Here is a 16,269-nt window from a genome sequence, read left to right as displayed (position 1 = left end):
ATTCTCCCCTTTCGTGCCCCCGGCGGAGCCTGCCGCGGCCCGGGGTGGTCGGCACGAGACGGAGCCCGGGTCCGGCCGCCGGCCTGGCGGAGAGTGGGGCCGAGCAGCCAGCGGGCCTGAGGAGCAGGCCGGGCATCCTGGGCCTGCCCGCGAAGCGGCCGGGCCGAGCTGGGGGCAGCCAGGCCTCGGCCTACCGTTGCCATGGAGCCGGGCGGGGGCGGGGGCCAGACCGGTCCGCCGGGGCGGGCCTCGCTACCAGGGGCTCAGCGGAGGCCGCGGGAGAGGCAGCTTCATTGGCGCTACGACGCCTTCTCCTCAGGGGATGCTCAGTTTCCTCAAGGCAGGGCCTGGAGGAAGTCTCTCTAGTGCCCTGAGACCTTTGTTTGCCCCTCCTCCCCCGGTGCGGCCAGCGCCGCTGTTCTTGAGATGGGCCTGGTGCATTCTGGCCCCCCTGGTTTGCCCCCTTTTGCACCGACCTTGTCACTGGAGGAGGCCAAGGGGTGATGTGTTCTTTGTTTGCTGGTGGTGACTTGCCCCATTTTGCAGGGGAAGACCTAATGCATGTTGGGTCCTTTGTTTGCAGTGAACTGGAATCCCAAGGGTCCTCAAAACCCCAAGCCAGGAGTATGGCGTCAGCATGCTTGCTAGCTACTCCTCTTGTAGCAACATTGGTCACTTAATTGCGATTTTGCAAGGCAGAGGCTATCCCACTTTACAACCCCAGTCCTTAAGGGCTTGCCATACACTGTAGTTGGTAGACTTCTGCAGGCCAGCTGCAGGCTCTGAACCCTGTTTTTGGTTGCAACTCATGGACCAGAGTGGAATGAGACATTATCTGATGGTTTCTCTTGAAGTTTCTTAGAAGGTACGACCCTGCTATCATTGTGGATCTTTACAACATCTTGTAATTTACACTTAAATCTCAAGAGTCTCTGCATTTCCGAGAGGGAGGACTATTTTCCTGATGGATAGATAATTTAGGATTTATGGTAGTGCTCTTTTCTTGAGCATTTTATCCTTTGGTGCATTTTCTCCTTATGTAGGTTGTCCCTCTACCTCCCAAAGATAGTTTTTCTCCAAGTGTTTTAGTTTTTATAGTTGTGGTCCACCGCTGTTGGATCCTTCTTGTCCCTTTCAACCTTTGAAGATGCTAGTATAAAATGTTGTCTTAAGAAATGAACGTGGTGCATTTAGTCAGCAGCCTGATATCCTGAAAATAAGTAATGTCAGCATGGAAAGCTTTGGAGTCAGAATACTTACATGCAGATTTCCATTCTACTCTGAGGCTGCTATGAGATCTTGGATGAGTTGTATAAATTATGTTTCAATTTCCTTATCTGAGAAAGAGAATTCCTCCCTCACAAGGTAGTTGCATGGATTAAATGGGATAAAATCTGTAGTTGTACTTTTTAAACCATAAAAATGGTATTCAGTATTGATTTTTTATTTTGCCAATCTAGGACAGTGTATCAGCCTGTTTACCTTAGATTTATATTATATTCATTATGGGATTATAATGCAAACTGAAGAAGGTTTCACTCTGGGCTTGGAGAAACTGCTTCTCAGGCCTACAAACCCTTCTTTACCTTGACATCTCCTTCTTGGTATCTTACAGGTGCTGGTGTAGGACAGCTCACATTTGGTGGGTCTAGAATGGGTCATGGCAAGTCCTGAAGTGAGGCCATTGTATTTGGTGTATGTGTTTCATGCCACTAACAAAACTTGTCCTTGTTGTTAGAGTTAGTAAATGAATTTCTATGATTGGAGCACCTTTGTTTCCCTGTGGGGGCCGTCACTCTAGTAACCCAGCATCATACTTCCCAGGAGGAGGCCCAGCCTCGGGATGAGGAGTAGCAAGGAGAGAATTCAGCTCCATTTCAAAAGCCTACAAAATCTGAGCCCATTATTGCTTTTATAAGGTAAGTTGATTTAGCCAAGCTCAGAGCAATGGTGGATCCATGCTGAGCCACACTGAAAAGGAAGAGGCATGTGTTAGGTGCATTTGTGACTGTCTTGGCAAAGGAATGTCATTCTTAATTAGTTGTTGTGGAATCTCTCAGAAACATTTTGTTGTAAGTCTGCCTGAAGTTAAGATGTGTTTCATTATGTAAGAAATCTTGACAATAGAATTTTACTTATCTCTAAATTACTTAAGAGATGCTGAATACAAAGTTTAAAGTTTTTTTTTCCCCCCCCTTTGGTACACCAGGGATTGAACCCCATGGGTGCTTCACCACTGAGCTACACCCCAGCCATTTCTTATTTTGAGATGGGATTTTATAAATTGCTGAGTGTCTTGCTAAATTACTGAGGCTGGCCTTGAGTTTGTGATCCTTCTGCTTTAGCTTCCAGAGTTGCTGGGATTACAGGGGTATGTCTCTCTGCCTGGCTAGGATCAAAGACTTTATTTATTTATTTGTACTGGGGATTGAACCCAGAGGTACTTAACCACTGAGCAACATCCTCAGCCCTTTTTGTATTTTATTTAGAGACAGGGTCTCACTGAGTTGCTTAGTGCCTATCCAAGTTGCGAGGCTGGCTTTGAACTTTCGATCCTCCTCCCTCAACTTCCTCAGCTACTGGGATTATAGGAGTGTGCCATTGTGCGTGGCAGATCAAAGACTTTTTAAAAGCAAAACCTAGAGAGTCTATTTACTAGCAAATTAATTTAAATTTTCTTTTTTTTTTTTTTTTCTGTTCATTTATTTTGTTTTATGGTATTGGGGATTGATCCTAGGGGCTCTCTACCACAGAGCTACATCCGTACCTCTTTTTATTTTTAATTTTGAGACAGGGTCTCACGAAGTTGCCCAGGCTGGCCTCGAACTTAAGATCCTCCTGCCTCAGCCTCCAGAATAGCTGGGATTACAGGTGTGTGCCACCAAATCTGGCCAGAATTGTTACTTTTTTTCCTGTTATCTGTAGGTCTGTTCATCTATTGTATGTACTGACAAGAAAAATGCACTGACATTTTTGGCTAGTAATCATGCTTTAATTTAATATTTGGTATTTCATAGAGATTCCTCTATGAAAACTTTGTTCTGAATCACTGTTAGTTGCACTTTGATACCATCCATCAAATCTCATTCTTAGGGGCTTGGCTAGGTTTTATGAAACTTCAATAAACCAGTTTGTCCTTCAGACAATCCTCAGTCCCATTTCCTGATGCCCTATGAGACAGGGGATCTGTGTTGAACTCAGTTTCCTCTTGGAAGTCCCAAGGAAATCTCTTAAGTATTGTAATGAGATGGAACTATATATCTGTTATTATGAAATGCATCCCTTTCTTTCTAACAGGGCTCAGGGAGTTTTTGGACAGCAAAAAGAAAAAAGCTGTCAGTTAGAAAGAAGTAAGGACACATCATTACTCTAGAATGGAGCTGGCCTTCCCATCCATAAGACTGGGGAGCAGCAGTGGGACTCGTAAAGAGCTTCATATTTTTCATCTTCTGCAGAAGTTGTCTGTGTGGGCTCCTGGACCAGGAATATTAATTGTTGCCTTTTGACCCTACTTCTCAGGATTCCAGCTTTCCCTCCTGGCCAGAAATGTTCAGCTTGGACTCATTCAGAAAAGGTAAGAATGTCACTGTGCTTGTGACTCCAAGCCCCTGTGATGGGCAGCTGTAACCAACAGGGGTGACTGTCCCAAGTGCTTTCCTAGCCTTCCTTTCCGTTGTCTTATAATCTGTGTGTGCCTCCCCTTGCCTTGGCATCTGTGTGTATTTGCCATTGTCCCCATAAATGCACTCTCCCACGTACTTAACTGCTTGGTGAAATCTGGCTTGTTTTTCTAGGATAGAATTTAATTTTATTTATGTATTTTTGATGCAGGGCATTGAACCCAGGGGTACTAAATTGCTGAGGGCCTTGCTAAGTTGCTGAGGCTGACCTTGAACTTGTGATCCCTCTGCCTCAATCTCTCAAGTCACTGGAATTACAGGCATGTGCCACCTCGCCTGGTTAGGCTAATATTTTACGCCATTTCCTCCATGAATCTTCACTGATACTGTTGACTAAATGCAGTCCTTCTCCAACTTTCTTCAACATCATATTCATGTTGTCTTGTGTTTAGTCTATTCCAAATTAATCTTTGTATCATTAGATTGTCAGCTCCCTGCAGCCAGGGCTTATGCTCTTTTATCATCCATAGTACCTGTCATAGCATTTTGCACATGGCAAGCCTTGGTAAACACCGGTGAAGTAGATCAAGTTATTGTTATATTAGTGGTCACAGAAACTCTGGTAAGTCTTGAAATTAGTGGTTTCCCGCAGGTGAGGGCGTTGCTTAAGCAATGGTAGAACTGAGCTATGGCAGTGCCATAGGGCAGAGTTCAAGATCTTCTTACAAGAACTGATGTAACTGGTGAGAACTTTGGGGGCCAGTTCCTAAATAACTTTTATGTCTTAGGCACATGGCTTTTTTCCTTTAAAGGAATAAAGAATAAAAGGCATATATCCTGTATTGAAGCCCATTCTGAGGTTCCTGAGTGTGTTTTACAAATAAATGAGAACCAGAACAGAACTTCTGTAACTACTGATTAAATAGATCCTCTCAATTGTGTCTCTGTATGTTCCTAGAGGCCTGGGAACCCTGGACAAGTGATTCCCTTTGTAACTCACTGATTGGGGCCAAAAGGAGAGCTGGATGTATCAAGGCAGAGCAGCCTCCTGCCTTGTTTGTCTTCAGTCACTTTGTCTGTTTTCATAGCACTTGAAACAATTAGTTTCTATTGTCCTAGGTTTTGTTTTTTTGTTGAGGAGGGGTGCTAACTAAGAAGGGAAAATTTAAAGTTGAGGTAAGGATGGACAGTACATTTTTTGAGCTGAAAATTAAATATTATTTAATTGCTTTGTGTTTACTCACTAGCCAGTGGGCTTTGTTGTCTACCCACTTGAAAAAGGTGGGTGCTGATAACTTCTCTGATGATGAGAGTGTCTCTGAATGAACAGTACTGGTTTTATAAAGAGATGGAGAGCCCAATAAGATCGTGGTCCTCGTTTTTTCACATTTTTTTAACTCTCCAGCATGATAGGGAGGTAGACTAGATGAGAGAACTTGGCAAAATTCCTTTTCAAGGTTTGTGATTTGACTTTCTATGTCAGAGATTGGTTTGACTTATAGTTTTCATCAGCAGTGGCATCTTTAGTGCTTAGTTTTGTGGGAGACAGTGTAGCATTACTGAGTACAAGCTCTGGATTTAGGTGCCTACTTCCCATTACAACTTGCCCCTCATTGTCTGTGGGAACTTTAGGCAGGTGACTGAGCCTCTCTCTGCCCCACTTCCTCATAGTACCTGTTTCACAGAGTTGTTCCAAGGATCAGATGAGTTAATACATGTAAAGAGCTTAGAACAGGGCCTGACCCCTCATAAACTCACAATCCCCATTGTTATTAAGTAGCTTCGGGATGTACTAAACTCTGATTTTGGACCTCACCTTCTGCACAGGAAAAGTCTCATATACTTCTCAGCAATCATTTTATGCTTGAAGATCTAAGGGAAAAAATTAGTTAGAAAGAGTTGCTACCTTGAATATTTTTCTTGGGGGAAATCTATCTTTTCCTGACTCTAAGGCTGAATGTCCTCTCCTGTCTTCTGAATACTTGTAACACTTAGAGTTTGTATCATAACCTTGGCAGTTGTTTGTGTGTGGCCTTGACACCTTTATTGTTGTAAAGGACTCTCTCTTTTTTTTTTTTGGTACCAGGGATTGAACCCAGGAGCACCTAACCACTGAGCCATATCTCCAGCCTTTTCTTTTTCTTTTTTTTTGAGACAGTATTTTTTTTTAATATTTTATTTTTTAGTTGTAGATGGATATAATATCTTTATTTTATTTTTATGTGGTGCTAAGGATTGAACACAGGGCCTCTCATGTGCTAAGTGAGTGATCTACCGCTGAGCACCAGCCCTTGAGACAGGGTCTTGATAAGTTGCTTAGGACCTCAGTAATTTGCTAAGCTGGCTTTGAACTCCTGATGCTCCTGCCTCAGCCTCCTAGCCATTACAGGTGTGCATGCCCACACCCGGCAGGTGTCATCAGTCTTTTTTTTTTTTAATATTTTTTTTTAGTTGTAGTGGACACAATACCTTTATTCTATTTATTTATTTTTTATGTGGTTCTGAGGATCGAACCCAGGACCTCGCACATGCTAGGCAAACGCTCTACCGATGAACCACAACCCCAGCCCAAGGTGTCATCAATCTTGAGAGGAAATATAATGTGAAAAGTTTGAGGCTCTTGATAAGTTTGTCTGGGGTTCATTTCTGTTTTCTACTCAAAATTAGCAAGATCCTATTTCCTACCTCCTGTCTTCCACAGTGTAGTGAAAATATTTGAGATGATGTAGGAAAAGAACCTGATTACGGTCTATGCCCAGCATGTGAATCCCTTAGTAAATATGAATAGGTTGATCTCTTTGGGGTACTGTTGATTGAGGACCTGCAAATGTGTGAAGCATGAGGGCGATGACAACTATTTCAGAGGTATTCCCTAGTACTCAGGAACCATCTGGGATGGGACCTTTCACAGTGCTGATGGAAATAACTATAGCAGTTCCACATGGATTGTGGACAGTAACCCACTGGGTCTTATGGCTGGTTACCATTTTTCCTGTTATGTAATCCAACAGAGTTGCCAGCACTTGACATCTGCAACACTCTTGTGCTTGATGATTTACCTGTTGCTACCTTCAATGGTCTTCCAACCTTATTTTCTTTGGCAGTGATGGGGATTGAACACAGGGCCTTTAGCATGCTAGGCAAGTGCTTAACCACTGAACCACACTCCCAGCTCCCCTTTCTAGAATCTCTTTTTTTTTTTTAACATTTTTTTTTTAGTTGTTGATAGACCTTTGTTTTATTTATTTATTTATATGTGATGCTGAGAATCAATCCCAGTGCCTCACACATGCCAGACAAGTGTGCTACTGCTGAGCCCCAGCCCCAGCCCCTCTAGAATATTGATATAAGTATCTGAATTCTCAGCAGCAATGCTGTCAGAATCAGGACATGAAGAACAAGCTGAGTCTTCTACAGTCAGCACACAACTTTAAAAACCACTGAATCAATATCAAGAATGTGCATTTTTACTCCAGTTGTATGTAGTTTTCAGTGATGATGTTGTGGGATTGTTAACAATTTTCTTCCAGTTACTACAAATGCTTCATGAGATAATAAATAATGATCAAATCATTTACTCTATTTTGTTTCAATCTAGCATCCTGAATATGAATACGAATCCTCTTCAAACAGGAATGAAGAGGTTGAGCTGGTCATTTGCAATCTTAGCTTCAAAGGAGAACTGGAATTAGTTCTAAAGTAAAAAAATTTTTTTTTTTGGCACTGGGGATGGAACTTTCGGGCACTCGACTACTGAGCCACATCCCCAACCCTATTTTGTATTTTATTTAGAGACAGGGTCTCACTGAGTTGCTCAGCTCCTCGCTTTTGAACTCGAGATCCTCCTGCCTTAACTTCCTGAGCTGCTGGGATTACAGGCGTACACCATCATGCCGGACTGCTACAGGCATTTTTGCTGTGATGCCATACATGTTTTTTGGAAAATCACACACCTATAATAGCTTCATTTTTTTTTTTTTTTTGAGATAAAGGAAAAAGAAGTTTTATTAATTTTCTAGCAAATGAGAAGGCAGCAGACTCGTGTCTCAGAGGTCATTGCAATTCTATCAGGAAGAGAAGAGGGCTTTTAAACAGGGGGATACAAAGGCTAAGTTCCAGGTGTGCATATCAGCAGTCATAATTGATATCCAAATGGTAGCCTTGAGAGTTAGCTCTTTCTTGGATCCGCTGGTACTATCTTTCTAGTATGGATTTCTTCATTCCTGTGGTCAGTGATCCGAAAGAAGGACAGATATCTTGGCCTAGGATAGGAGGAATATTAATGGTTTCAGAGATCTCAGTCTATAGAGAGATCGCTCTATTCTTTGAGGCTCAAGGTGAGAGTCAGAACATCATGAGGGAACAGTGTGATCAGGAAGCAGAAAGCCACAAATTTAATATCTTTTTTTTTTTTTTTTGGAACTAGGGATTGAACCCAGAGGTGCTTAACCACTGAGCCACATCCCAGCCTTTTTAATTTTTTTTAGTTCTTGATGGACTTTTATCGCTTTCCTTCCTTCCTTCCTTCCTTCCTTCTTTCTTTCTTTCTTTCTTTCTTTCTCTTTCTTTTCCCTCCCTTCCTTCCTTCCTTCCTTCCTTTTTCTTTCTTTCTTTCTTCGTGGTGCTGAGAATTGAATCCAAGGCCTCACGCTTGCTAGGCAAGAACTGTACCACTCAGCCCCAGCCTCCCTGCCCTTTTTTTAAAAAAAGTTTTTTTTGTAGATACAGGGTCTTAATTGAGTTGTTTAGGGCCTCACTAAGTTGCTGAGGCTGGCTTTGAATTTGTGATCCTCCTGCGCTAGTTTCCTGAGCCACTGAGATTACAGGCATGTGCCACTGTGTCTGGCTACACCTATTATATCTTAAGAGGGCTTTTGAGAAATATGGAGTTGTGTGCAAATGCAACTGTGACTTTATGACCATAATATGACAAAAATAGTCAGTGGTGCCTGGGGAAGATGCTTTGGACCACCAAGGCAGGGAGCTCACTATGATGCTAAAAATGTGCAAAGTGTATTCTGATTGGAACAAATCTAGCAGTTGCTGTGGCAGAACAGGTGGAAGCAGAGCTCTGAGCCATAGGGGCTGTTGGGAGGGAGTGTGCTGCTGGGAATGTAGGGGAAGAAAGCTGTGTTCAACTACTTGATTCCGCATCCCCAAATTTTATATATATATATATATATATATTTTTTTTTTTAAAGGAGAGTTGGGGGGGAGAGAGAGAGAGAGAGAATTTTAATATTTATTTTTTAGTATTTGGCGGACACAACTTCTTTGTTTGTATGTGGTGCTGAGGATCGAACCCGGGCCGCACGCATGCCAGGCGAGCGCGCTACCACTTGAGCCACATCCCCAGCCCCCCAAATTATATTTTATATATTATTATTTTTTTATTTTTATATTTTTGGTACCGCGTATTGAACTCAGGGGAATGCAACCACTGAGCCACATCCCTAGCCCTGTTTTGTACTTTTATTTAGAGACAGGGTCTCACTGAGTTGTTTAGCCCCTCACTTTTGCTGAGGCTGGCTTTGAACTTGAGATCATCCTGCCGCAGCCTCTCTAGCCTTCCCCATAATTTTTTTTTTAAAGGGGGGGGGGAGAGAATTTTTTAATATTTATTTTTTAGTTATTGGTGGACACAACATCTTTTGTTTGTATGTGGTGCTGAGTATCGAACCCAGGACACACGCATGCCAGGCGAGCGTGCTACCGCTTGAGCCACATCCCCAGCCCCTTCCCCATAATTTTTTATTGGTGCATTATAGTTGGGTAAACTGATGGGCCCAGTGGGGCAAAGAGAGTAAAGAGCTCATGCATCTTCTCTCCAGTCTAGTGATTGTAATATAATTTCAGCAGTTAGGTGATTTTCACAATCTTAGGCCTTCCTATCCCTGCATTTCCACTACTCACTGAAGACTCAGTGAATATCTTTTTATTTTTAAGGCTACTGGTCATTGAATTCAGAGCCCTGTACATGTTAGGCAAGTATTCTACCATTGTGCTACACCCCATGCTCAGTGAATATCCTGATTGTAATTCATGTATCTCAAAAATTTGGAGCTTCTTAAAAATGTACTTGGGACATGCAGGGTGGTGTGTGCCTTGAAATCCCAGTGATTTGGAGGGCTGAGGCAGGAGGATTGCAAGTTCAAAGCCAGCCTCAGCAAGTTAGTGAGGCACTAAGCAATTCAGCAATTCCCTGTTTCTAAATAAAATACAAAAAAGGGCTGGGGATGAAGCTCAGTGGTTAAGCACCCCTGGGTTCAATCCCCAGGAGCAAAAAAAAAGTGCTTGGTTGGTAATTAATAAGTAGCATTTAGTCTCCAAATGAATGGAAATATTTGGAATGGCAAGTGGTTCTCTTTTAAAAAGAGGGAGAATTCTAGTAAGTATGGATCTGTTTTAATCCTCAGGCTGGACCCACTGATCAATTAGCCCCTTTGTTTCCCTGTTCTTAGCAGTAATAATTTGAAATTTGGTGGCTAAGGGGAATCCATAGTAAATGAGCCAATGGCTACTATGAGTGGAAGACAGTGGTTCTTTGGAATTACACAGTCCCATAGCGGTCATCTTTCAACTGTTTTATTATCTTATGCTCATAAGGTAAGACTGTAGCAAAGCATATAGAATGTGTATTAAACTCATGGAAGCTAGTTGAGGAGTGAGAAACAGTTTGCAGGCTTTTTGAGAGCTAAGAAAGAATCTCTACAAGGTTATCATGTGTATTTATATGATGTTTTCCTTATCTGTTTATGACTCATACATACACATTTATATATATATATATATATGTATATAAATATGTATACACACACATATGTATGTTGTATCTATGTATGATAATTGCCTTTTTTCTGTGTGGCATTGTTGTCACTGTTTCTCAGAACCTGTGACTGGTTCCTAGTGCTGCCCAGAGCGCCTTGTGGATGCTCTGAGGTGAGCCATTTCCAGGGACTGTACTGTGAGGACTAAGAACATGTTGCCTTGATGTCCTTTCTCTTTCTCTAGATCGGGCCCAGCACAGGCAGCGTCAGTGCAAACTTCCCCCACCCCGCCTTCCACCCATGTGTGTCAACCCTGCCCCTGGAGGGACCATCTCTCGAGGTAAGGGAGGAGCCTTGCCTCCAGCAACAGCTTGGTCCAGGGTCTGTGGGGAGGCGGGTGGCAGAGGAAGCCCTGGTTCCAGGGCTGTGGACCTCCTGAAAATATTTGGGGGTGGGGTGCTTAGCAGAGCTGATGGAGCCCTGAGGGAGAGAAGACTTGGAATGTTCTGGATTTTTTCATGATCCTTATTTACATGGCTTGGACTTATAGTCTCCTTGGGCCTCCTTGTGTGGCCTGGAAGAAAGCCTATTCTCAGTTGGGTGTTCAGTACCAGCATGGAGAATCTTCTAGGTTCCTAGGAAGTCCCTGGCTCTGGTGGTTCAGAGAGAGCAGGTATTTATAGCAGGGCCAGAACAGAGAGCCTTGACTCAGCCTAGGGCCTTCCATCTTGGGGGCTTTGGGGATACCCAGGAAATCACTTCCCCATCTTCCTCTAGTACCTCAAAGCACTTTACTGACATTAAAATCTGCCTCCCAGTCCTTTGACAAGGTGGGCTTTCCTTTTGTTAAGGGAGAATGTCAGTGTACCTTGATGAGTGACAGTTTACCTCAGCTCCTGCTAATACCCAGGGACAGAGCTAATAATAGGACCCAGAGAATCAGTTTTGCACATGAGCATCTCCTCTCTTCCCTCAGGTTTAGATCTTTTCCAGGTCTGCCAAGGCCAGTGTCCCTCACAGCTCCTCTTCTCTGCCCATAGACTGCCTGTTCACATCCCTCTGCCTAAGTAGAAAGAAACTATTTTAGGTCATAGAGTCTTTGCCTCATCTGTAGAGAGCCTGTCTACAGGACGCTCTGTCTATAAAGTGCTTTGAAGGTCAAGAGCTCAGGGGGTATGTGGGAGAATTGGGCACCTCAATTTCTGTGGCACATGCTACTGCCTTGTTCCTAGCAGTTTCATCATGAGCTGCTCTCGCACTGCAGTGGCCTTGACCCTCCTCAGCAGTATGGGACAAGTATTTCCAGCCCCTCTGACCACTTGACTTAGGTTTTAAAGAAATGCCACCCCCTAAGTTGCCAAAACAAGAGTTGATTGCCCTTTTTTTTTTCTTTCTTAAAATGCCCTGTAACTCGAAAAGGCTGAACGTTAACATTTCCAACATGGCAGGTGAGTGGCTCTGAGAGTGTCAGATGTGCTATGGCTAAGCTTAAAGATGGTTAGTTGGGGATAACCAAACAACTGGCCAGGTAGTGCCTCTTTGAGCTCCTGCTAAGGAGGATGCCTGCTTGTGGGATGGGCAGCTGCCCCTGTGGGACAGGGATACACATGGATGCTCCTTGGCCTTCTCTTTTTCTCTTTCTTAGTGAGAAGCAACAGAGGATTATGCCTTTCTGCCGTGCTTTCTTTTCTTTTTCTTTTTCTTTATTTATTTTTGAGATGAGATCTCAGCAGTGCCCAGGCTGGCCTCATACTCATGGTCTTAAGTGACCCTTAACTTTTTGGGTAGCTGGAACTATAGATGTGTACCACCATGCCCAGCACTGCCATACATACTTCCTCCTATTGTGTGGCAGAAATAGTCTCTTTTGTGTTTTGATAAGGAAAACTGCCCAGAAAATGGTGGCCTCTTGTATTGAGCACAATGTCCATCAGAGTCAGATTTAGAACTGAAAAACAGAGTTCAACTCCTTTACTAACCTACCTAACCCCTTCTACTGCCAATGTTCTAACAAGGCTTCCTTCTAGGATCAAGGGTGAATAAATAAAAAACTCACCTCTGTTCCCTGTGCATTTTCCCCACTTACCTAGAACTGAGACATAGAGCACTAAAAAGCGTCATGGGATTGCACTGCTTCTGTCAGGATTCTGGAGACCACAAAACTGCTTCTTCCTATCCATTCCTTCATACAGGGAATATGTGCCTCCTCTTCTTAATGTGGTTTACTTCAAGGCATGTGTGGGTACACACGTGGAAGGGAAAGCCCTGAAGATAGGTATTCTGGTAGCATGGTTAAGGTGCTCTTTTGGCCACGGTAACTTCTTTTACCCTTTTCATTGCTAGTTATGTTGACCATTTCTTGTCATTTTGACCATCCATCAAATATCTAACCAACACTGAGTAAGTTGCCTCATGTTGGTTGAGACCCTGATTTCTTTAGGTGTTGGTCCCTCTCACTTTCCCTCCAAAAGTTCTTTGGTATACTCAAAAAGGCCTGGACTATCTAGGGCTTCCTCCTATTGCCTTTTTTGGGGGCCTCCAAGGTTTGGGTTTCTATGATTCCACCTATGAATTCAGCAGATCCTTCCTACCTTAATTCCATGATGCTAGATATAGTTATTTACATCTGAGTACCAGATGTCATGCATTATCCAAAAGTAGACAGAGATATCTGAGCCAGTAAGCCTTTTCTTTCTGTTTTCAGAACTAACTTCCTTTTTCATAGGCAAAGGATACAGCTAAATTTCCTCCACGAACATGGAGGGGAAGGCTTAATGTTGGTGGAAAGGAAGGGAGGCACATCCAAACCCCTCTCACTTTCTTCCAAGGGCTCTGGAATAGGAGTTGGCAAACTTTTTGTAAAGGGAAGAGAGTAAATATTTTAAACTTTGTGGGTCATATGCTTTCTGTTGCAGTTATTTAACTTTGCTATCATAGCATGAAAGCAGTAGTAGATAATGAACTAATGAGCATGGTTATGTTTCAATAAAACTTTATTTGTAACAATAGGCAGTGGGCTCAATTTGGTCTGCAGGGTATAGCGTGGCCAACCCCTGCTCTGGACCAACGGAGAGAAGATCACAGAACCAGCAGGGTTTCAAGAACTGGTCTAAGGAATTTCCCTCATTTTATAAAAGTGAATGGAATTTGTGGAGAAGAAATACTTGCTCAGGGTGACGCCAGCTATTAGAACTCAAGTGAAGTAATGAAGCAGGAGCAAGAGACAGAGCTCCCTTCAGGACCAACCAGTTACTTGGTGTCACTTCATTTTTTTTAAACACAAAATTTCAATCATCTGTTCAAAATATGTTTTTAAAATAGAGAAAATGGTAGAATGAACCCCATCATATATCACCAGCTTGAACAACTAACAACTCATGGCCAATCTTCACTTCCTTCTCTTTACTCCTTTGAGAGCAAATCCAGGAAACCATAGCATTTCAGCTGTAAAGTGGCTGTCAGAGCGGAGTGCTGTGGTGAGGGTTTTCTAAAGCACTGAGGACGGCCCAGGCAGATTTCCAGGTGGAGTTTTTATGTCTAGGCTCTTTTCTCCTTTAGCTTTGATAAAACACAATTTTCAAAGTGTGTCCTCAACTACTGTCTCCCCTACCTGACTTGGTAGACTTTTGGGTTCTTTTGAAGAAATTTGAACTATTAGCGCCCTTGAAAGCTGTTCCTGAAGCTGGTTGGAACCTAGCTTTGGGCAACTTAATGAGCCACATGGCCAAACACAAAACCCTTGGAGAATTATGTCCTGCCCTACAATGGATGATGTGGGTAGGGGTATTTGATACAGATGGTGATGTCTCCTGTGACAATCACTGTGTCAGATACTTGCTGTCAAAGCCATCTTCCCTTTTGCCCTTTTCCTGGTAAAAACCCACTGGCAGATAATTGGGAAATTGGAGTTGAAGCCATACCATCTGTCCTGGTCTGTCTCCAAGGAACCTTCCCCTGGTTGTTTCAGACCTTCAAGGGTAGGCATTTCTTTAGAACAGAGCACTCTGTAAAGCTTTCCTCCAAATGTTCCTATCTGATCCTAACCATTGCTATACAAAACGAGTAGAGCAAGTTGTATTAAAATTTTTCTATTTGATGAAATGGCTCAAGGTTCTCAGTTGGCAAGTGGTAGAGTTTAGTGAGACTAAGCCCAAGTACTTAGACTCATGTCCTATATGTTCTTTTCATAGGCCCCATAGAGTGTGGTCTTAGACCATCAGCTTCAGCCTTGCCTGGGAACTTTTTAAAAAGGCACATTCTTGGGCCTTATGCCAGACCTAATGAATAAGATACTGGGGGTAGCACCCAGCAATGGTTTTTTTTGTTTTTATTTTTGATTTTATTTTGTGTCGCTGGGGGTAAAACCCAGTGTCTTGAGTATGTTAGGAAAACACTCCATTACTAAGCTATACCCCCACCTCTTTTTATTTTTATTAACTAATTTTTTGAAGTACTGGGAATGAAACACAGAGCCTTGTGCAGGCTAGGCAAGTACTCCACTATTGAGCTACAATTTCAGTCCTTTTTATTTTATTTATTCATTTTGGTGGTACTGAGGACTGAACCCAAGGACACTTTACCACTGAGCTATATCCCCAGCCCTTTTTATTTGTTTAATATTTTTTAAAGTTGTAGATGGATACAATATCTTTATTTTTATGTTGTGCCGAGGATCGAATCCAGTGTCTCATGTGTGCAAGGCAGGTGTTCTACCACTGAGCTACAGCCCCAGCGCTCCCAGCCCTTTTTATTTTGAGACAGGACCTCTCTAAGTTGCTAAGGCTGGCCTTGAACTTGTGATCCTTCTGCATCACAAGTTCTGCTGCCAAAGCCATCTTCCCTTTTGCCTCCTAAGTAGCTGGGAATACAGGCATGTGCTGCTGTGCCCCACTATTTTAATTAATTAAAGTTTTTTGGGGGAGTGACATGAATTGAATCCAGGACTTTACACATGGTAGGCAAACATCCTACCACTGACTCACCTCCCCAGCTCTTTTTTAAAAAATATGATTTGAAACAAGGTCTTGCAAAAGTTGCCCATGGTCTTAAGCTTGAAATTCTGCTACTCAACCTATGGGAGTAGCTGGGTTTACAGGCATGTGCCCCTCAGAAAACCAGCAATGTTTTAACATGCTTTCCAGGGGATCACTGGAGTCACATGTAGAAACAACACATATAATCATATAAACAACAAATTCTCCTCAACTGCACTGACAACTGTTGACCAAGGCCTTCTATGGTAGTGAGACCTTGAGGCCCTCTGCTCTACACTGTCACTATCTACAACATGCAGATTTAGATCCAAAGCTCTGCTCAAGACCATAACGGGCAGAAGAAAAATGAGCCTGGCTAAGATCCAGGCATAGTAGTTTGGGAAGCGGAATCCCATCTGGTTTTCACAGAAGTACGGAACAGCAGATTTAGATGCTTGTGTGGGATCAGCTTATTTTTTGGCACCATGTCCAAAGTAGGATGATTTACCATTTGACTCCAGCCCAGGAGATTAAACCTGGTCTGCTCATGTCAAAGAAGTTTTCCTTGAGCCAGGTGCAGTGGAGCACACCTATAAGCCCAGTGATTTGGGAAGCTGAGGCAGGAGGATCATAATTTTAAGGCCAGCCTTGGCAACTTAATGAGGCCCTATGCAATTTAGTAAGATCCTGTCTCCAAAAAAAAAAAAAAAAAAAGGCTGGGGATTGGGGCTGGGTTGTTGCTCAGTGGTAGAGTGCTCTTCTAGCATGCATGAGGCACTGGATTCGATCCTCAGCACCACATAAAAATAAATAAAAATAAAATCCATCAACACTTAAAAAGGGCTGGGGATGTAGCTCAGTTGTAAAGTGCTCCTGGATTAAGTCTCCAGTACGCCCCCCCCCCCCAAA

The 16,269-nt window shown here is 43.0% G+C and overlaps 2 protein-coding genes across 6 annotated transcripts in view; one reads left to right on the top strand and one right to left on the bottom strand.

Moving 5' to 3' along the window:
• The window catches only part of Smarcc1 (SWI/SNF related, matrix associated, actin dependent regulator of chromatin subfamily c member 1), a 140,760-nt gene extending 140,557 nt beyond the window's left edge, over positions 1 to 203 (bottom strand). Inside the window, exon 1 of the mRNA XM_015488913.2 lies at positions 56 to 203. Coding sequence (XP_015344399.2) covers positions 56 to 203 — 148 coding nt within the window. The remainder of the gene's footprint in view (positions 1 to 55) is intronic.
• Dhx30 (DExH-box helicase 30) overlaps positions 1 to 16,269 on the top strand; it is a 35,651-nt gene that overhangs the window by 1,158 nt on the left and 18,224 nt on the right. Inside the window, exons 1-5 of one of the 5 annotated variants that reach the window (XM_048795412.1) lie at positions 40 to 865; positions 1,739 to 1,919; positions 2,795 to 2,871; positions 3,520 to 3,574; positions 10,632 to 10,727. In XM_048795412.1, the coding sequence (XP_048651369.1) occupies positions 3,547 to 3,574; positions 10,632 to 10,727 (124 nt within the window). In that variant the 5' untranslated portion in view covers positions 40 to 865; positions 1,739 to 1,919; positions 2,795 to 2,871; positions 3,520 to 3,546. Of the gene's footprint in view, positions 1 to 39; positions 866 to 899; positions 1,920 to 2,790; positions 2,872 to 3,519; positions 3,575 to 10,631; positions 10,728 to 11,806; positions 11,836 to 16,269 lie in introns of those variants that run through there. The other 4 variants (XM_048795413.1, XM_015489335.2, XM_048795417.1 and 1 more) reach the window with 4 other exon arrangements.

This window comes from Marmota marmota, unplaced genomic scaffold (assembly GCF_001458135.2).
Source record: "Marmota marmota marmota unplaced genomic scaffold, marMar, whole genome shotgun sequence".
NCBI lineage: Eukaryota > Metazoa > Chordata > Mammalia > Rodentia > Sciuridae > Marmota > Marmota marmota.
This window is presented reverse-complemented; position numbering and strand designations above follow the sequence as displayed.